The 22,257-nt window shown below is 40.7% G+C and overlaps 1 protein-coding gene across 3 annotated transcripts in view; it reads right to left on the bottom strand.

The window, feature by feature from the left end:
- The window catches only part of plxna4 (plexin A4), a 252,711-nt gene that overhangs the window by 210,201 nt on the left and 20,253 nt on the right, over window positions 1–22,257 (bottom strand). For all 3 annotated transcript variants that reach the window (XM_070548887.1, XM_054739724.2, XM_070548883.1), the window contains exons 2-3: window positions 16,858–18,202; window positions 3,473–3,655 (exon numbers count right to left, since the gene is read on the bottom strand). In XM_070548887.1, coding sequence (XP_070404988.1) covers window positions 3,473–3,655; window positions 16,858–18,099 — 1,425 coding nt within the window. In that variant the 5' untranslated portion in view covers window positions 18,100–18,202. The remainder of the gene's footprint in view (window positions 1–3,472; window positions 3,656–16,857; window positions 18,203–22,257) is intronic.

Raw genomic sequence — 22,257 nt, 5'->3', positions numbered from 1 at the left:
CTCATACTTCATGCTTTACATGGTTTGACAGTTTTAAGTCTCCTACGAGACAGTAAAGGCCAAGCTGAGCTGTCGATGTCAGCTTTCACTAAACTAAACACCGCTGCCTGCTTTATTATAAGTGTGTGTGTGTGTGTGAGTGGTGGTGGTGGTGGTGGTGGGGGGGGGGGTGGGGGGGGGGGGGGGGGGTCCTCAAACTGGCCAACAGAAGGTGTGCAAAGCAGCCGCTCACGATTTAGGCCTCAGATCAGGGGTTGTGTTCTGTCAAAGGGGTTTAATCTCTGTTATCTTGCATGAATCATATTCATGAGGAACTTGAAATCAAGCAAACCATCATGGTAAAAAAAATGGTGAAATGGTGATTTGTGCTAGTTAGGAACGTTTAAAATGGTTTTAGAAAAATCCATAATTAGTGTGGTCATGGTACAATCGCGTCTGCTTCAAAGTGCATTTCAGAGATTTTACTCCAATCCCAACTGCATTACACGGCTTTACAGTTAAATTGGATTTATTCACTCTGCTTCCTGCTCAGCTCAACTTCATGATGTCATAAACGTGAGCCTGTAAACACGAACACTTAGCTCACCCAAACAGGACTCCATTAAAGTCCATCCACTCTCTTTTACCGTAATGCTTATATTTACTCAGGGTTAGACATGAAACCATAAATAACACAGGGAAAAAAGAGAGTGAAAGACAAATTACAAAAGATGATCTGAAAGAGTGAAATAGGAGGAAGACCAAATAAAGTAAAGAGAGAGGAGTGTGCATAAATCAACATCCATTAGCCGAGGGGTTATAAAGTCACTGATGAAGGAGGTGGACTTCAGCTCACACTTTTTATTGTCTTGCTGTTGTCTTTTATTGCCAGTGATGTCATCTAATGGTATACAGTTAATGATGGGGAGGGGAAATGTGTACATGGGAGGGAGGGATGGAATTGTAATGGTGCTGTGTGTGCACGCTTGTGTTGACACACATTATTGATCGCCTTTGTGTAAGTGTCTGAGAGCGCTTGGCCAGTATGTCACATATGTGCTCAATCTGGTTCCCATTTTGGTTATTAGAAATATAACGAAGGTGACATAATTCACATAGATAAATTCAATGTGTTCTCAACAAAAAAACTATTTTCTAAATTATTCGTATTTGTTTTTCAAAAAATAAACTAACCAAAGGAATTGCGTTTATGGAGAAAACAATTGCAAGTAAAGAAACAACATGTAAATAAAGCTGAGTTTTTCATAACTACAGTAAATAATATGATGCAATAAGCAGAAACGAGCAAACAGATAAAGAGTTGGTCGCCTTAAGCCAGTGGTGTCCAATCCTGGTCCTGCAGGCCTCCTATCCAGCATGTTTTGGTTGTTTCCCTGCTGCAACACACCTGATTTAATTACCTGTTCATGGCATCACACAGATAATGAGCCACTGATTAAAATCAGGTGTGTTAAAGCAGAGAAACCTCTAAAACCTGTTGGATACTAACCCAAAACCTGAAGTATTGCAAAAGTCAGCATCAACAATAAATTCACATAAATTATCAACTGAACTCAAGTTGCACCCTTTTTATTCCAATGTTATTAATTTTTACCTTGAATAAGTTTTCCAATCTATTATTAAATATCATGTATTTAGTTTTCCCTAAATTTAATGATATCTTATTCATATCAAACCAAGTTTTAATATTCTTAATTTCTTCCGTAATCAGTTCCAAGAGCTGCTGCAGATCATCTCCCTCACACAACATACTAGAGTCGTCAGCAAATAAAATGAATCTCATTATCTGTGAGGATTTACAGATGTCATTTATGTACAAACTGAACAATTTAGGTCCTAATGCCAACACCTGTGTGAGTGCTGTCGCTATCACTTCTCGTAGCAGTTTTGATCCCAAAGTTTGTCATTTAGCAAATTAACCTTTATACATTTTTCCCGAGGCTGGTTGTGTTTTATCTAATATTTTGTTTTGGAGTTGAGTTTGGATTAAACGCCACCAGTAATATTAGCAACAAATACTATTTCTGGTAAGAGATGGCCACCAGTATGCTACAGCCTTACTCGTTTAAAACAAACCCAGTAAATGGGTCTGGGCAACAGCAGACTTAAGGACGCTGGAGGAGAAACCCATGAGATACTTGCATAATATTGTAACATTTATTCTGCATTCAAGAGTCAGGTCAGTGATTTGCCCTTAGCAGTGGTTTATTAAAGTATTCAAGCAAATAGCTGAGATAAAGTTACATTTACCTGCAGCTGCAGCTCTTTCTAAACATTGCAACTACATACATGGCATTGTAGTTGTCACCTTTTTCACACCCTCTGAGTTTGCAGGTATATTCTGGCCACATCGGTCTTCATTCTAGCATGACATTCTTCCTAGATTGTCCATTTTGTTCAATTCCACTCCATTAATTATTTGCACTCGTGGCGCTATGATACACATACCTGGCTATGCGAGAAAGCAAGGTAAAAGTGGATGGGATAACCAACTCTTTCACACCTAGCAGCAGTGCATCATCCCATTAGCAGTGGAAAGGACTGCCACACACAGAGGGCACAGGGGCATGAAGGGAGTCGAAGGTGGAAGCTCCAACACTCCAAAACCGGGCTTATCCACTACTGCTTAACTCTGAGGGAACAAATCTTGTTTAGTCAAGGGCTTTGCTTTCACACAGAGTGAGACAGGTTTCAAGGGAGTGTGTGTTACATTTAAAAATGTTTTATAATATGATTATTAACACAAGGTGTTAAATCATTGTTCTTTGTTCCTGATAAATTTCCAAGTCGCTGTTTAAATGTAAGATTAAGTCATTAAGGATGAATGTGACTCTTGATACTTCTAGTAGTTTAGTAAACCATTAAGCTGTAAAAGAAAGTACTCAATGAATTATGCATCTCATCTTATTCTGACCTCCTAATTTGCCTCAAGAAAGAGATGGGGAACTTTGCCTAATCAGTTCTGCAACATGCTGACGTGTGCTACAATCTGCCCCCTGGGCTCTGGTTTTTATACAAGTCCAAAGTGAAAGAAAAGAGTAGTGGATACTCCTGGTACTGGAGGTATTCAAGAGAGCACGTGATATATGGTGCAGTGGATGAGGAGGATGTTGAAAGATATCAGATAGGATTGGGTGTAGAAATAAAACCCCCTTAGGGGCTTTCCTGATCCTCTTTCCTCAAAACACACACACACACACACAGTTTTCCTCAACAGTACAGGACACACACTTCCACCATTCAATCTCCTTCTCTTTCAGGCATGCACACGCACCTTTGTGCCATAAATACAGCAGACTCAGCTGATTTGCCTGAAAGTCAATCTGCCTTTCTACTAGCATCCATCCACCAATCCAGCCGTCCCAATTCCCAAACTCGTACACCAAATTCCAACGAAGCGAAAACAAATCTCTGCTTCCATCAGTTCAGCCACTTGTGATTTATTTCACCCAGCTCAATTTCTCATCCTTACCTTTTTGATTCGTCCACTCTTTGTGCCCACAAAGACCAGTGAGTGGTTCTTGTAGACGTAAGCAATAACAGAGCTCATTTTGTCGACGGCGTCAGTGAAAAGGGGCTTTCCGCGCACCATCTCAGACACACCCAGTGGTGCATTCATGTCCAGGCCACAAAAGTCATCATCAATGGTCAACAGCTGTAATGGGGAAGGAAAGAAGATGGGATTTAGTTTGCTTCAACAATATAGGTGTCAAAGTGTTTCACAAAACCTTATAAATTTTCATTCATGTGGATCGATCAATAGATCAATAGACTACAGCACTCTGATGGTGCTAGAGGTTGTTCTGTCGAACAAATGCAACCGCAGCTACAGAAATGCTACTGCACCTAGTTATTATGTTCAAGGTGAATTAAGCTTGGTTTATGCTTGACGCGTCCGCGAGGTTCGCACGCTCCGCGTGGCAAATTTGCATCATTTTAACAACCACGCCCCTCCACCGCTCTCCGCACGGCCCAAACTTTCCGCACCGCGCACCTAGGAAATTTTCTAACCACACGGATGGTCGGACACAGAAAAACATGGCGGATTGGCAAGAACTAGTATGGCAGAGGTTCGTAAATACAGACATGTGTATGATTCAGCTCTCAAAGATCACCGTGATCAACATGTTGTTAATAAATCTTGGAGAGAAATAGCTCGCACTGTCGGAAAAGACGAGGACGCTGTTATGCTGGAATGCCATGTTGTAAACAACAGTAATTTTTACTTCTACTATGGTGTAGTGTTGGATGCATGCCGTAGAGCTCTATGCTGCCCCCTACAGTTTGGGAGAATATTGGCTCACCGCAGAGACGAGCCGCATGAACCATAAACGCTGCAAGTTGTGAAGCGCGTTCCATCCGCGAGCCGCATCACCAAGCGGAAAGTAAATGCGTCAAGCATAAACCAAGCATTAAACATGTCATCAAAGGACTAACGCAGGGCTGTAAGACAAATCACCAAAAATGCTTAAGAAAATCTAAATTTAAGTAGAGAGGAAAGCATTTCCTGGCTTTAAAAGGGTCTGAATGTAATAAGCGGGAAAAGTACCAACTTTCAATTGGAAAAGCACAACAAAGAGTTAGTTATGTTTCAGCTGGCAGTATCTTCTTTAATTTTGACACAGAACCATCTCATTCCTGAACCATGTCAGAAGTCTGCTGTAATAGTACCGTTTAGAAAAGTTGTCTGAGCTAACCAGAACTGGGTTAAAACAAAAAACTGTTACATCATAACATTCTCATGTGCACGGTGTTACCACCAGGTAACGCCAACAGTGTTGGCTGAAAAAAAAAATAATTTCAGGTGATCAAACGGAGGCAGTGTCAACGCTACTCTAAACATTTTCAAATACTGTCTTCGTGTGCCCATCACATTCAAGCGGAACTTTCCGTTCTTAGTCAGAAAACCTGAGATTTAAATGAAAACTGTCTAACGTTGGGATAGTTTGGGGCATTTCTGTGTGGATGTGGGATCTCCTCATAAATCACCTGCTGGTTTGGTGGGGGAAGTGCAGCGCTTTCCTCTGAATAATGTGGATGAAGATACTTTTACACCTGGAGGAAAAACTGAATATTTGAAACCAATATAAAGAAGGGTGTTAATGACCAAGTTACACATTTGAGGGAGCAGTAAAATTATCTGGATTTGCTTCAACTGGGCCTGGAGCAAAATCCACATATCTGACTAAACAGTGAAGCCAAGTTACGAATCAAATATTCTGAATGACCAGATATTCAGGTTCTATGATGTTTGTTACTTTTTGGTAAGATTCATTCCCTCATTTCACTTTCATCTGGAGATGTGAATAGATTTCAACGTGTTTAGGTAAGGAGGAAGTATGGTAATGATTAATTTTCTCAGAATGGGTGCCTGTGATGTGAAATGGCCCTGGTGAATAGTATAAGCTTGGTATTCAAGACATCCAATAGAGGGCCAAGAAATCCACTCAGTGTAATCTAAACGAAAGTTGTGAATTTATATGGATAAATGTTGAGCTTCACGGAGTCAGCTGAAACAAAAATAATGCAGAAAATAAATGAATAATGCACAAAACAAAAGAAATGAGCACGGGGGAAAGAAAGATAAGGAATATATATAATCAAAGCTAATTGAATCTAAAATTAGCTTCTGGTTTGAAAAGTCAGAGGACGCTTTCAGCAATGCTTTTTGTTTTAGTTTTCATTTTTCTTCCTGGAAGTGCACTCTTAGGACACGCAATAAACTGCAAGGGCAGAGTATCTACACAACCTATTAACCATAGCCATCATCATCAAAGCCCTTAGACCAAGACTCAGAGGAAATATGAGGTTTGCTTTCATTAGACAAATGGAACATGGCTGGTTTAGGACACTACAGCCTGAGGCTACAACGAGGTCAGATGGAGTGAAATAAATGATTGATAGAGAACCTAAATGTGGGTCAGGATCATGTCACATGGTTGAAGGTCTCACATGAGAATGGAAAATAATAGAGATGTGTGTTGACTGAGATCTCAAAGAGGGTGAAAAGAGCACAAAAATGTGCAACTTTTTCTCAAATTCTTCACTTTGTCTTTTCTCAAGGACCTTTTCAGAACAAGCGTCTGTCAAGAATGAGCTCTCTGTCTTCCAAGTCTTCTGATGGTCCATTTCTAGGCTGATGGCTCACAGATGAGAGCCGAGGTCTCTCCCTCCTCTCCATGTTTCTACAGCAACCGGCGCTGCTGTTCCCATCTATTCCATCTTACGCCTTGTTTATGTGACAGAACAAAAACACCCTCTTCATGTCCCCATCAGTTACAGAGAACACTCATCCTGCCGGGTTCAAAGGTTAACGTGGTCTATCGGAAGCAAAACGGAGTGCTTCCCAGTACTTGGGATGTTGATGAGTGAATGGCTTTTTTAAAGATAATATTATCACCGTTTATCCCAAGATTAATTATACTGTTAATAAAACAAGTGATTACAAGTCATTAAGAAATTAATTAACAGCACTGAGTTTGTCTTTGCACAGAAAAACCTTTCTCTTTTAATTGAGAAAACATATTTTTTGTCATTATTCTGACAAACAGATGCAGTTTAATCATCACTGGGTTGCCAATCACCTCCATCTCTGTCCTCGACTCTGAAATCTAATGAAAGATGTTTTGCCTGTCAGGTAATTCAGGAAGCAGACCTGTTGTCATTATGCCACCACTGAAACTTGACATTTGTAGTCAAGATGCCAAATACAGCTCTACTCAGAATACCAAATGATATCAGTGTAGCCCTCGACACGTCTGTCAGGAAGGCTCTGTAGTCACAGCATTTTCTCTCCCTCAGTGCAACTGATTAATGCATTTTATAACTCAGAGGTGAGCATATTCTCTACTTGTATCTTTTAGAAGCTTCTATCTCAACTCTCTCAATAGTTTTGAGGTGAAAGAAAATGTGTGCTCTTTTTTATTATCAAATGATTGTTTTTGTTAGCGTCTCACAGGTAAGGGTCCCACACCAAAGAGGAAGGCAAAAGGGATCCACCCTAAAATGAGACAGACAAGAAGGCAGAGCCTGTGTTTGGGTGGCGGCCAGATGCCAAGGCAGAATCAGGTCACTCTCGGCTGTATCCATCTCTCTGCCTGTGTCTGCCTGCCAGCAGCAGCACAAAAGAGCTCTCTTCTGGACCGTGCAGAGGGATCAGCCGATACAGAACGGTGGAAAAAAGAGAGGGGCAGTAGGCGCGACAAAGCTAGAGTTGCTCAATGCGATTAGTGGGAGACTGAAAGAGATCCGCTCTCTAACTTTCTCTGATGTACGGCCTAATCTGGGTTTGCACTCTTGTGAGGGCTAATTCCATTGGCTGCAAGTTCACAAAGGTATTGGTACACATTCAGACCAGTTTTTTTTTTTTTTTACTTATGTCACTCCTTTACAACAGGAAGCTCCATCATGACAATTCAGCATAGTGCAGAGTCACTGGTAATTGTACAGGGAACCAAACAAACGTAACACTGAACACTGCAGGCTGATTTTGTTCTCAGCCGATTGGAAATGCAGTATTTTCCTCTGACCCTGCTGTGTTAAATGTATAACCTGCCGTGATGATTGGAGTCACAGGAGAATTTTGTCATGACTAAGTGAATATGTCATTTTCTGAGTAATGCACTGTGTCACCATTAAAGGCATGGAACACCAAAAACCATGTTTAATGTTTATTTCTGATTATGAAAACTCTGAGTTTTTCATGCAGGCTGAACACGACAATAGTCCTTACACCTATCTCCTGCTTTAGCTTCTGATAGAAGATAGACGGTGAAACACTGTTGTTTAACTTTCATGGACTCACCCCCTTGACTCGCAACAGAGAAGGATGTTGTTGGTTTAGTGTCCAGGAAACAGCAGAGAATGTCTAGACTAGCAGAAACAAACTGTTAGCATTAGCAACTCCACCACACAGCAGAACTCCTTCAGGCCTGTGTCGTTTGTGGAGATAAAACCTCCACAACAGAGTCAGTGGTAGGGTCATGTTGCTGTTATCCAATCAGAGGTGAGATGTCCAAATAGTAGGAAGTAGAGAGCCTAATTCTCCTCCCTTTCCGGTCGGCTCATGGATCACCAGAAGAATGAAAAAAGAATGCGAGTCAACGGGGCTAAAAGAGCTATTTTCTAATCCGCTTTGCCTTACGCCCTGGATCGCACATATGTTGTACTGCAATTTAAATGAAAAGCAATGATGTGTGTTTCGATCACGCCAGTCATGTACTTTGAGGTTTTTCAGCTTGTAAAAGTAGTTAATTAGCATGACTACATCGGCACGTCGCTCGTATGACGTCACCACAGAATCTCCTCTCCCGTAGCGTAGCTGCTACTTACCACATGACCAGATTTTCTCCTGTGGGAAGGATTTGACGTTTGCTGAACTTGGTCATTTTCCTTCCGTTTTCTCTGTGTCTGGTTCGATGACGTCACTTTCGTGAAGTGCACTTGTAGTCCTCACCGTATTAGTAGCTTTATGCATACATTTTTTAATAAACATTAAGATTAAACAAATAGGACGGCTTTAATAACATAGCTAGATGTTTTATGGCGAAGAAAGACTTGAACATATTTTAACAATTCAGTGCCTCCAATCCAACAAACGTCTCACTCATTCAATCGTTTTTGAAGTTTAAAAAATACAGGAAGCTGGTTGTTTTTGGTAAATCTTTTCAAATAAAACGATTGATCGACTAAAATCACACCTTCAGTCTGCAACAGAAAATTTAACTTTCTGACAGCAGCAACCCTGTGCTTTTGGCAGCTTTGTTCAGGCATCCAAGGGGCAAAGCACAATTTTTATCTCAACCATCTATCCGAATCACACTCAAACTCCAGTGTGAATGCACAATTTACAACGTTGAGTAACAGAGCTGTCACCAACTGAACTTAACTTACCCTTTGTTCGATGCTCTGGGGACTATTTAAAAAAAAACAGTCACGATGACTTAGGGCAGAGGAAACAAAGAACATAAACCTATAGAAGTGGGAACACACACGCAGACGTCTGACAGTTATGTCATCACATGAAAGGCGTGTCATCAACCTTGGCAGATTGGTGTATTATTAATAGATTGTAAACTTGGCTATGGTGTTGAGTACATGCAGATGGCCATGAAAACACAGCTAGAAAATCGTGCTATTTTTGTATATTTAATAGAGGGTATGTGAGCATATTAATAAAGACCTGTTTAAGGGTGTGAAACAAAGTTGATGTGCTTGTTTGTTGGCAGGAGCTGCCTGATGTAATTTTGTTAATTCATGTTTGCAGATTTTTCACCAGCCAACCAGAAGCTGCACTGCTACAATGGGTATTAAATGTTTGTTTGGGGGGGGAAATAAATCAATCAAATCAGGAACAAAACAGCATGATGGTGTTGGAGTGAAACTGAGAACCACTCCATCCGAGCCAGAGCAGAAGAATATATCAGAAGGGGAAGTGTGAGGTTGGGAGATGAAAGATGAGCTGAAATTTAGGAATAAACATGCATACAAATAATTTCTTGAAACTGTAGTTTTCATTTTTTATAGCAAGAGTTCAGTAAATGTGATCAGCTGCAGAAAATGCTGTGATGTCCAATCTGGGTCTTCAAGGGTCGTCCTGCATGTTTCATCGTTTATAATTTGACCTGAATCAGCAGAAGGAGCTGAATGAGCGATGCAGCCATTAAATCCGGTGTGTTCGAGCAGGAAAACCACTAAAACATACAGGATACTGGGCTGTGAGAACTAGACTTTGACACTACCGGATTACATTTTTATTCTCACATAGCCAGTTGCATGTAAACCACCCCAACCTGTTTAACGGAGTAAATCTCATTAGTGTACTTTATCACAGCATTTTAACATGGAAGCATGTCTGTTCCGAATTTTAGAAATTTAAAGCATCTTTTCAAGTGAAAGTGTTTTTATTACTACAACAGGAACCATCGACTGTAGGTGTTATTGTCCAGGCAGCTCAAGGTTGTGAGCGGATAGAACAAAATGTATCTACCGGTTCAATTGCAAGGTTTAGTTTTCAAATATTTTTTCATCATCTATTTTTTTATTATCTTTCATTTTATCTTTAAATACGTTTCTTAAAAATGTTTTAGATATGAATCCACCACAGATGAGAACATTAGCATTCCTGCTTTAGTTTGTTACACTTAAAACGTGCCGTCTTCTCTTCCTAAATATCTTGATGCTTTTTACTTTATTGTTTAATTTTAATAAATTAAAATGTATTAAAACAGTTTTAAATGCTTGTTTTTGTTGATAATGAAGGCCCTCTTACTTTAAAGTTAATTAAACAATACTATACATCAAACAAAAGCTTTTGCTCTTAATAGTTATTTTGAGAATTAAACCAAATTATGCTTGAATAATAGTAAAAATCATTTCAGTTTGTGTGTTTAGTTTCTGTTCTCTCAGCTCTGGTCCAGAGTAAGCAGGAGACACTTGTTTAATCACAGAATAATGATATTGTGATGGATTCTGACCTTTAGCAAGTGGTATCATGTATGGAGATTTAATTAGCGTGCCAGCCAGCAAGCAGAATGGCGGATATGTGGATGGAGTGGGGTGAAGTGGGGAGGGAGGGGTGGCGAGGTGAGGTGGGACAGTCCTTAATGAATCTGCTAGCCTTTCCCTTCCTGAGGATGTGGCCGAGACTGACTCATCAGCATCAGCAGCACGACACAGTCACTGATTAAGCTCCACAATCAGACAGAGGACGGATGGAGATGGCCAGCACATGAATCATCATCATTCAAAGGCACAGAGCAAAACAGAGTACAGGAAAAAAATATGTCAATAACATTCAAAGTCAGCACATGGAGAAGACAGGGAATTTAAAAGCGGAAGAGTTCCTTTCAAGTGAAGGATGAAACAAGGGAGGGAAGAGCATGTGTGTTAAGGGATTAAGAGAGAGAGAATGAGAGATCAAGACTGAGACGCAACGAAAAATCAGCGGCTGAGTAGAATAATCTAATTAATTGGAGAGCATTCAGAATGTGAATTCGATAGTACATAACAAATGTGGAAGAATAGCCCATGGCATGTTGGTTAATGACATGTAATTAATGATCATTAGCAGAGGGGATGAAGGGATGGTTGTACTCGGTCAGAGACTTGCAAGCGACCTTGTAATTTCCTGGTCCATCTTTGAAGAGTTGGGGGGCTTAACTCTGGGCTCAGCATGGTAAGGAGAAAGATCTGTCCACCGACTCAAAAATACTGAGGGAAAGTAATGGTGGCTTGCATTTTTATACGACCACGAATAAAGGAAAGGAGGCGAAGGGAGAGAAGAGTGGCATGAGGATGCCAGCAATGAATCAAGGATGAGAGAAAGAAAAAAATAAAGCAGTGACAGAATTTATTGCTATCCTGCTGTTTTGTTGTTCTGTTTTTTTTCTGCTGACACGGTGAACATGGAGGGAACAGGCAGCGGTTTTTATAGGTCACATGCCACTTCACAATGATCTATGGACGCAGGCCCTTTGCAGACTAATACTGTTGAGCATGCATTATGTGGCTCAGCCAAGCATGCCCGTTTGGGGTAGGGAGCACCCCCCTCCACACACACACACACACACACACACACACTTTCCATCTGTCCTCTCACCCGCTGTACATTCCTTTTCCTCAGCTGATGACTGAAAGCCTCTTAAAGATGGTGTAAAGCATCAAAGGTCTGTCGGGATCAAGTGTTTATTTTCCGTCCTAACAAAGGCCGCGTCCTTGTGTCCTTGCACAAACTTACTGTAACATGTTTAAGATTTATCGCAGCAGGCCACTCACATTTAAACAGCATGAATGTTGCATTCTAAATCAAACACCTTTTACTCCAGACTTTCATTGCGTTGAGCATCACTTTCATCTTTTTACAATATACCTGACTTTAGGGTTTCTGTTATTTTTGGAAAAGCTGGTGGCAGCAATTGCCATCATGCATTTGTGACAACTGGTCTTCAGTTTCTCACATCATTTTGATCAGTTTAATTCAGCCATGTTGGAGAATTCTTCAGTATTAACAACCTGGTTAAGTTCAAAGGTCAAGAATTCTTCTTAAGGATTTCTGGTATGGAGCTGAATTCATGAATGCAACAATTAAAGTTGTCCAAGTGCTGAAGATGGAAGCAGCCCCGGACCATCAAAGTTACACCATCACGTTTGACTGATGGAAGAATTAGTTTTACACAAAATCTAACAAAGCACGTTCCAAAATAATCCACTTCGGACTTGTTAGCTCACAAAATATTTTCCCAGAAGTCATGGGAGTCATCAAGATGTTTTCAAAAACGTGAGATGGGTGTTTGGGATGTTGGTCAGAAGAGATTTCCTCCACAGAACTTTCCCCCGATGCCACGACTCCCCGTTTCTTACCAACTGTTGAATCATGAACTCTGCCTTGAGCTTGTAGTGTTCTAGATGTTCTGGGCTGTTTTGGTCTCGAATTTAAAACTAAGAATGGTGTGTTGCTTTTTTAGATCTTTCAGCCTACTTAATGTTGTCAGACAGGTTTTATTTAATTGATGTCTTAATTGTACAGCAATTAGACCTGAGCGTGACAAGTGAACCTGAACTCAGCTTTCAAAATAATGTGGTTTAATGAGTAATTCATGATTCAAGCTTTTGTGTTGTGTATTTATTCAGGTTGTCTTTTCTGGCAATGCTGCAATGGCAAATTTGGAAAACAAATGAGCTTACAAAAGGTTTAGTGCCTCTCAACAACGTTCCAACATAGCATAGCTATAAATATATTTATAAAGTGGTTCTCTGACATTTGTCTAAAAACCTCTGCCAACAACACATTTTAGACCGGAAGCAACAATTGGACCATCTGGTAGTAGAGTTTGCCGAACCGCAGAATATCTCATTACACACTTGCGTATTCAGCAACAGAACACCACTGGTGTGTGAGGTTCTCTGAAGGAGAAACAGCCAGCTGCTACCATTGCAACTTTAGGACAAACTACCAGATAGGCTTGGCAGGACTACGATATTAACATATAGAGCCGGTGTTAAAGAATAGCAATACCATCGTGAAAAAAAAAGAGTCGAAGATTAAAAATATGAAGGTAATTCGTAGGTAATTTCATGTATGAAATGGATATGTGGCTGAATTTTCTTTTACTTTAATTATTTTAAATGTTTTGTCCAAATTTCAGAGATGTTCCATAAAGTTTATGAAGAGATAATGCAAGAGAGAAAAATGGCAACTCACTAAAAACAACACAACTTCTGCAGTTTGGGAGTATTTCGGGTTTGAAGCAAACCTAAAAGGAGAGCCGATAAACACAGATGAGATAATCTGTGCGAACCAAAACCGCACGCCCCGTTAGCACAGCAGAGGAGCGAGCTGTAGCTGAAATAGCGCCCTTCTGTCTGGAGCCGGTTATTAAAAGAGATGACAATGCACTTTTCTGGTGGAAATACGTTGACAGCCTTCCCCAGATGTCACGGCTAGCCCAAAAGTAACTGGGTGTCTGCCACAAGCTCACTGAAGCGGGTTTTCAGCTATCTGAGGTTTAAGCCAGTAAAGCTAAACACACTGGTTTTTCAGGCAAAAAATATTTCATAAGCTGCTTGTTTTCTAGATGTTGTTAATATTAGGTGTGTTATGCTGTTATTGTTTTAGTAATAATGTTTGTTTTTGAGTTTCTGAATTTTGTACACCTTGGTTTATGTTTATTTATTTGGCAGACGCTTTTATCCAAAGCGACTTACAATTTATAACCTATAGGGCATTTTGTGATCTGTGGGGGTACCCGGAGGAAACCCACGCATGCATGGGGAGAACACGCAGCTCCACGCAGAAAGGCCGCAGCTGAGTTTCGAACCGGCAACCTTTGTGCTGCGAGGCAACAGTGCTAACCACTGCGCCACCATGCCTCCCAAAATGTGGAAGAAGCAAGGCAGTATTAAAATTTGGATATCGCCCAAGCCCACTACCAGAGTCCCAAAAAGAAAAACATAATTTGATGTCACTGACAATAAAAGACATTTGGACGTAGAAAACAGTGACTGGTGTTTAGCACTATCTCGTTTTCAATGGCATTGAGGGTTTCCTGTTCCGGCAGAACCAGAAATCTGTGGGAAGATATCAGAGGGGTGGGGTTAGTGCTCCGTGACCACGTTTGAATTCAAAATCTAGCTTGTTTGCAAATTTGTTATGACAGCTTGATGATTTTTACCAAGTATGATATCAAAAGGCTTCATATTTGTTCATCTGTAAGGCTTTGAATGAAAATTGAACGTGGAGTGAAAAATTTCATTCTAGATAAAAAAATGCTCAAGATGTCCTACTGCTTAGTTTAATTAATTTAACTCTGCTGCAAAGACAGCTGATTGCTTCATTTAAGTCTTTAAGCCAGCTGGTTATGTCTAGTTTTTAAAAAGTCTAAATAGGGCCATCTGTGTCATGTGCTCTTTTACCACTGCATAGCTAAAACTGAAGTGTAAGGACACAGACAGAGACAGACAGACAGACAGACAGATGTGCATATGACCATTCATAAAGACATAGTATGGTTCTATTAATGTGGTTCTGCCAGCCATGCACCCCCATCTTACCGGGAAAGTGGTTTGGTCTTTCCACAAAGCCTGAAAGTGTTTCATCCATATCAAAAGTGTGTGTGTGTGTGTGTGTGTGTGTGTGTGTGTGTGTGTGTGTGTGTGTGTGTGTGTGTGTGTGTGTGTGTGTGTGTGTTGTTTGTGTGTGTGTGTGTGTGTGTGTGTGTGTGTGTGTGTGTTTGTGTGTGTGTGTGTGCGCGCGCGCACACGCACGCGCGCTATTGTCTATGCAGCCATACCAGACTAATGATTCTTGGGGTTGTTCATCCTCCCTAATTGGAGGAAAAACACATCATGTTCAAAATATGATGCTGTTTGAAAGCCGGAGGAAAAAGAAAATGTGAGAGAAACGAGAAACACATGGTGCAGGAGAGAGGAAACCACTGAGCAATGAAGAGGGTAAGATAAAGAGACGTCTTCCTAATACAAGACTTCCTCTCATCTGGGTTTCCTCTAGCAATAACAGGCAACACTGACATGCAGTCGAGCATTTAAAAAAATACCCGTGCATTTCCAATTTTTATAACAGTTCAAAGACGGACTGAGATTTTCATTTTGGCCACACAGATTTTAGAGTAAAACCGAAGCTGCAAAGCTCAGGAATCTAACAAGTCAAAACGTAGCTTCTTGTGCCGAGCTATAGTTCACGTTTAGTGTGATACACAAATGATTTGAATATTCTAGAATGTACTTGAAGCAATAATTATTCATTAAAAGATTGCACACAAATATACAGAAATGTTTATAGTAATTCTTAAAATTTAATCTATTAGCAAGTTCATTGTTTGTTTATGATAAAAAAAATTGCCTATATTTTGATGTTTAAAATGCAGTAACCCCAAAAGTTTACGGAAACCCTGAAATCACTTTTATATCCTATAAGTGAGCGCACCGAGTGCCTACTGTCTAAAACATTAGTTTAAACGATGTTTCTATGGCACAGAGCTCCTTGAGATGTATCAATTAAAGCAGCTAAGAACTTAATCTTTACTACTGATAAAGGCCGACCATTGGGTGTTAGAAGGTGAATGATCTGGAACAGGCATAGGGGAAAGTTATGATTGCTCAGAAATCAAAAACAGAACCTGTTTCTCGCTGAGCAACCACCAGGTGGAGAAATTTTAGGAGTACATTAAAAAATGTACTAGATTTAAACGAAAACTTTATTTTAAATGCTTCATCGTTTAGTTGTGGGCATGAATTTAGATTCAGGCCCTTCTGATGGAAAGGATGACCCTGACACAGATTGGGTTTCTGGTATTTTGGCAGCAGCCCTTTCTGAATGTGTTGAGGTGTATCTGTGTATTTGTGACATAACTCATTCATCCGCCTCCTGCAGAGCTCAGTGTCACTTGCTCAGCCGACTCCAATTTATGCACTGGCGTCAGCTCGTGCTAAAATGGCATAATTCCTCGGCACCAACCCTCTCCTGCTCCCTCGCACTTCCTCTCCCTGCCGACAGCCAGGCATGATTTATCAGGCCCTCGAGCAGCCGACATCGGCACTCTGGCACGTGCGCTGTGCCACAGACAGATTAATAGATTAACAGTTATGTCAGAAGCAAAGACAAGCGGGGTCATCTTTATAATGTCTCCACGTAGAGCACGACTGAGGTCAGTATAATACGGTCTGGGCTGCAGGAGTCTGAATTTTATGCTCCAGAAATATGGCCATGACCAAATCCCCCGTCATATGTTAAATGCGTTGGTAGCTTTTGGGTGAAAAGGCAACACCCAATCCAACATCGTTTTTCACGCACGCAAAGTAAGAAACGACATGAACTGAATCACTGAATTTGTAATGTTGTTATGGAGAATAGAATTATGGTAATTTGGCTGAGTGCTCAGCTGCATTGTTTAAAGAGTGTGCAGATTAAAAAGAGGCAGTGGATGGTTAACGTCTCTATGTAATAGGATGGATCATGAACCCATTCTAGAGCACCGTTGGTGAATCCCCTCCTACCCTCAAGTGCTCCCAAACTTGTTAGATTAACACTGGGGGAAGTCAAAGCTAATTTAGAGACTCACCTGTAACAAACATTCTGCATAAAACAAGAACTAATCATCAATTTGTTTTCCAAATTTTATCAAATCTTCCAGATGGTGTTTTTATAACTTTCATCCTAAATGGAAGTGTTCAGAATAATCAATTTTACAGTGCTGGGTCTCTAGACATCCTTGTGTCTCTGCCATTATTTCCAAATTGATTCATCTTCTTAAATATTGCTTTTTGGTTCGTCCCTCATGCTGTTACTAAACCAGCATAAGCAGTGAAATCACAAATCCCTGGAGGTGAAGCACTACTCACCGCACTGCTGCAGGGAATATCTTTGACTTTGAGCCAGGCCAAGTCCAGCGTGCCCTCTCCTCTGTAGCAGGACTGCAACCTGTCCTTGATTTTCTCATTGATCTTTCGAAGTGAGAAAACACACAGAGCGGAGTCCTGAGAGGCCTGTCGCGGACGTCTTTTCTGACCTTTTGAGAAGACAGCAAACAGCACATCGTCGTCTGGTGCCACGTCTAACGATGGTGCCAAGATAGAACCAGCTTTAGATAGGTAGGCTGCTTCCAGTAATCTGTACTCCACGTTGCCACTAATGCATCCAACAGGGACCTCGACGTAGGAGTTAAAAGCAGTGTCAGCCTTACAGAGGCGAACAATCTTGGAAGTGTACACCTGTTCCCGGCTAGCAGATGAGGATCCGGTGGTTGGTCCACCTCCCATCTCAGGCTGCAGGGTCAAAAAGTAGACAAAGTTCCCACTGGCAAAGCCATAAATATAGTATATGTCAAAGTCAGGGATGACAGTGAAGGTATCGGAGGGAATCTTAATCATAGAAGCCACAAACTCATCGTGGAAGACATAGGCAAACATGCCATCCTCCTCTGAGTTCCTGGCTAGCTTTCGGCTAGAGATGGTAGGGAAGTACTCTGGCTTGCCATCAACTGCTGTGGCTACAAATAGCATGTCTGGAGAGGCATTGCCATAAGAAACAATTACACCAAAAACAGAGCCACTCTCGTTTACACCTGAGAGGTAGTGCTCCTTCTTGTGGAAGGGCTCTCCTAGCTTGAAGAGGTCGTCTAGACGGAGGAGTTTGCAGATTCCCTGGTAAAGACTGCCACAGGCCAGCAACCGGTTCTCTCTGTAGTCCATCAAAAGCATCTTGTTGACGTTGTTGGTGAGTGTGAGAGGTTCACTGCAGGGCTGCACAATACGTGGAGGGTAGCACTTGCGGTTGTCTTCATCTGGACCAGTCTCATGGGACACTTGAACCTCCAAGCTTGGAGACAGTTTGTATATGCGATTGACAGCTCCCAAATAAACATTGCCATTGCGATAGTCCACAGCAAGATGGTTAAAAGTCCACTCAGGGTTTTCAGCATGAAATGAAGCATACCCCTCTTCTGGGAGCAACGCCGTGATCACCTGGGAGCCACTGTGCGCTTGTGGGGCTTGAACCACCATTTGTGACATCACAGGAAGCACCAAACTGAACAGGAAGCAGCATACAAAAGAATAGGTCCGTATTGTTGTAAGGGATGTCATGGCTGTGCTGATGGTTGGACAGATGAGGAGAGGACAGAGGCACAGTCCAGCACTGTTGGCCCGTCACAATCAAGCCTCTCTTGAAATGGGGGGCATTATGCACCTGAGGAGGGGGGAGAAAAAGATAATCTTGTCAAAATCATGAAAACAGTCCCAAATACCCAAAACAAATTATTAGACAGACACACAAAATGGATTTAAATGTGATACTTGCTCTAATTTTATCTGGCACAGATACAAACTGAGTAAATTAATGTACTAAACAGGTGAAGAGGTCACACATTTGAGACTGCAGAGCCATCTATAATTAGACAAGAAATGGGCTAAAGCTAGAAAAAGAATGAGGCTAAGGCACAGCAGCACTTTAAAAACCTGTGAGATCAGGTAGTGAGAAACAGGACAGAGGGGGAGGAGTAATGCATTGTCTCAGAGGAGGTGATCAGCACGGCTCTGCACCATCTCTCTGCACGGACTCCTGCCCCTCTCCATCTCTCCTTGCCTTTCTGCTCTAGCCTCCATGCCCCTAATTGATTCTCCCCTTGGAGTAGCAATCTACATGCTTTGGCAATTTCTCTCTTCTCTCCCAATAGGGCAGCTTACCTGCTGACACTGCTAGCTGAGTGAAAAGGACCATCTTTCGCTCAATAAAATACCCACACTCACGTACTAACACACAAGAAGGAGGGAGGTTTATGAGCCAAAGAGGAACAATTATGGAGGAAATGCTAGTGGTTGCAAAAATAGGTTTTCCTGTAGTTCAGCGGTCATTTGCACAGCCTCAGCCTACCAGACTCAGCCATAGTAAACACACACTAATGATGGCTTTTTTTTTTATTATATCCACACTGTCAATCCATCCAACACAATAGATGGACACCAGCACCAAGAAATGAACATCAGCATTTGCTGAATGGTTGATTTAGCACATTATTTTTATTATGATGCTGCAAAATGTTTTATATTCACTTTAATAGCCAGGATGTATTTTAAGAAGACAGGTAAGGGCTTTATTAAAGTGCTGGCACGACACTACCATATATGCAAAGTGAAGCTTTTGTATAAATGTTTGCTAGATCAGATCGCTGAAGATTTCCACTGATTTCTTCTCAGTTTGTGTCCAAACAATCACAGAGAAACTCAAACTTCTAACTAAATTGTTCCTCCTGCCTACTTTTCCCAATGGGAGAGTGCAAAGACAGACGCATGAGATGAGTCCTGAGCTAATGATGACAGAGATATAAAATGACTCAGGTACTGCGAGCAAAGAGAACTCACAGGCTGGCAAAGGCATAAAGAACCAAGCTAACGTGAAAATAAACAAACACAAAAATTCCTGCAAAGACCACGACAGCATGAGAGACTAGATTTAAAATGCCCAATTCAACCTGTTAATGTGCAAATGTTCAAGGAAACATGACAGATTCGAGGCACTGAAGTCCACTTTGGACTTCCAGCATTCAACACATTTAAAGGCGAGGAACACTAGCTTAACCAATACATTTGTTGTGTTCTCCAGTAGGAATGAATGCCGTGTAAGTGGTACTCTGTTCTACTAGCCGTGACAATCTCTGCTGTTGCTGGACGCTAAACCAACAGCAGCCTTCCCAGTCAAGATGGATGAGTGCATGAACATTAAGTGGCAGTGTGACGTAGATCTGTCAGGCTTTATTAATCCCAGAGTTTCACTATTTTCTATCAGAAGCCAATGCAGGAGCCAGGTGTAGGAGACTATTTTCATGTTCAGCCTGTGTGAAAAATTTAGAGTGACCATCTATAATTTGAAATAAGATTAAAACATGTTTTACAGTGTTTCACACCTTTAACACCAACAAATAAAGAATATAGAAAAAATGTTAATGATTCGGGAATCGCCAATGCATGACCAGAACCAAAGGAAATCATGTGACAACCCCAAAAATCTTTAAGGCTAAGGAAGTTAGCCCTTACTTTTAGCTAGCCCTTCCATCACATCAGCAGATGAGAAACGCGAGTTCATTAAAGACGTTAAAGTTGTTCATGAATAAAAAGATTAGGTGATGCTTTTCTAGGTGTTGTTCAAAAATAAAAGAACAAAAGCAAACACACGATTGAGTTCACTTTCATTTTGATGATGTAATTTACATTATAAAAGTAAATAATTTGATTATATAAACTAATCACTGATTTTACAGACAATCCAAATATTGTGTCATGTCAACATCAGGATAAGCTATTTTGGTCACATTTCACAGCTTTAAAAAACAAATTTAAACAGAAAATATTATGTAGGCTGTTGCTGCATTAGGAGTAATGACAGCCCAGTGAGTTCATGAGATTTCTCTGAAGAAGAAAAAAGCTGCTTATTAATGTCACACCAGGAATAGCAGCTGAGCTACCAGCTCTCATTTATCTAGGGGGATATATTCCATGGGAACTCCCAGTTTTGTTCATCAGTTACAAACATTAAAATGACAAAAGTGGAGTAAAAACTCCAAAGCAAGCCTAAAACTGAAAGAAATAGAAAATGTGATTCCTTCATTTGCACTTATTCCCACGAGTAAAAAAAAAAAACCAAACCACATCCAGCCAGACACATCAGAGAGAAAAACTAAACAAAACAACTTAAAGACCAAAAGGGAAATGCTCCAAGTGATTCCCTTGAGAAATATGAGTTTGGCAGAAGTAAAACATTAATGCCTTGGAAAAGGAAAAACATCCTCATCAGTGATGCCCCTCCAAAGGCTGTGTGTGCCTGCCACATAAATTTGTTGCTGAAATGCAATTATCCTCACTGATGGAAGAAGGGGGGGCAAGCTCGTTTAACTGCTGTTTGCCTTTGCCTGCTAATCATCAAACTCCATTAATTAAAGCTTGCTCTGGTTCTGAGGATTTATACATCAGACACACGCACAGACATTAAGAGGCACTGATATTCTAACACACAGTTTATCTGTAATTTTATGTGCCATTAGTGCCCGACTTTCCCTTTCCCGTCCCTGCATGCATATTAAAATTAGCAGCAATACTTGTGTTTTAAAAAAACTGAGTAATTATGTTTTAAAAGCTAGTGCATATTACTTAATGATACTAGGAAAACTTTTTAGTCCCTAAATGTAAAACTAAACTTCTGGCTGAGATGAGCTAGCGAGTAGATGCTTACGAGCAAATTTTTTATTATTTTGTAGAAAATGTTTTTATTTTGTGGTGAAACAGTCATTTAGCAAACTGGAAATAGCTGAATGTGTGCATGTGCAGGCTTGCCTCATGCTACACAAAGTTTAAGCTCTCGCTCTATATAATGATTATTTTTCATCTTTAATCGACTGCTTTTGTCTGCTCAAAGCTGACAGCCTGGCAGGCAAGAGGAAGAATGATGACTGTTTACAAAAAAGCTAAAGGAAGATGTCACTGGGATTTAAATTTATGTCTGAGTGACGTTTGTAGAAAATCATCTGAATGAATGATGAAAAATGTCACGGCTAAAATTAAACGTGTCATGTAGCTTGGGATTCACCTGGCTTCTACACACAAAAGAGCTCAAAGAGCATTTTTCAAAAACTTTGTTTCATTGAAAGCTTTTAGAAGTTGCAAAGCTAATTTTAAGAACGAGAACATCCAACACACAGCCATGGCGATGACAACAACCGTTTTTCTTTAGCAACCTGAGAGCAAAAGACCAGACATGACACTAGAAAAGACAACAAATAGTGAGCCCCAACAAAGTAATCCCCTCTATTTATAGTCTGATAGACGACAGGCGTTTATCTCGAAGAAATGACTTGAATGAGGGAGCTGCCAAAGTCTTTTATAAACAGCTTAACTTCTTACAGCAGAAAAATGCTCAAACATATCTTGTGAGAAATGAAGACACCATGAGTCAAATGGAGTTAAGAGATCATGAGTGAAGAGGGTTAATTACACAGTTCCTGATATTCAAAGAAAAAAAATCTGATTTTTTGGGTAAACCATCACAGGTTTAAAGGAGATGAATGACAAGTAGAGGCCGACCGATACATTACATTTTTTTTCTCTATCGGCCATTGGCCTAAATCCTTTTTAAAAGCCGATCAAAAAAATAAGTAAATCAGGCACCGGTATGGCCAATTGCCGCCACTACTAGACTGAAGAAAACGCCCGAAGGACCCCGACACAGTCTTTTTAAAGTTTTGAGTTTGTTTT

This window comes from Nothobranchius furzeri, chromosome 1 (genome assembly GCF_043380555.1).
Source record: "Nothobranchius furzeri strain GRZ-AD chromosome 1, NfurGRZ-RIMD1, whole genome shotgun sequence".
In the NCBI taxonomy this organism is placed as follows: Eukaryota; Metazoa; Chordata; class Actinopteri; order Cyprinodontiformes; family Nothobranchiidae; genus Nothobranchius; species Nothobranchius furzeri.
Note: the sequence above shows the minus strand (reverse complement) of the source record. Positions and strands in the feature narration are given on the sequence as shown.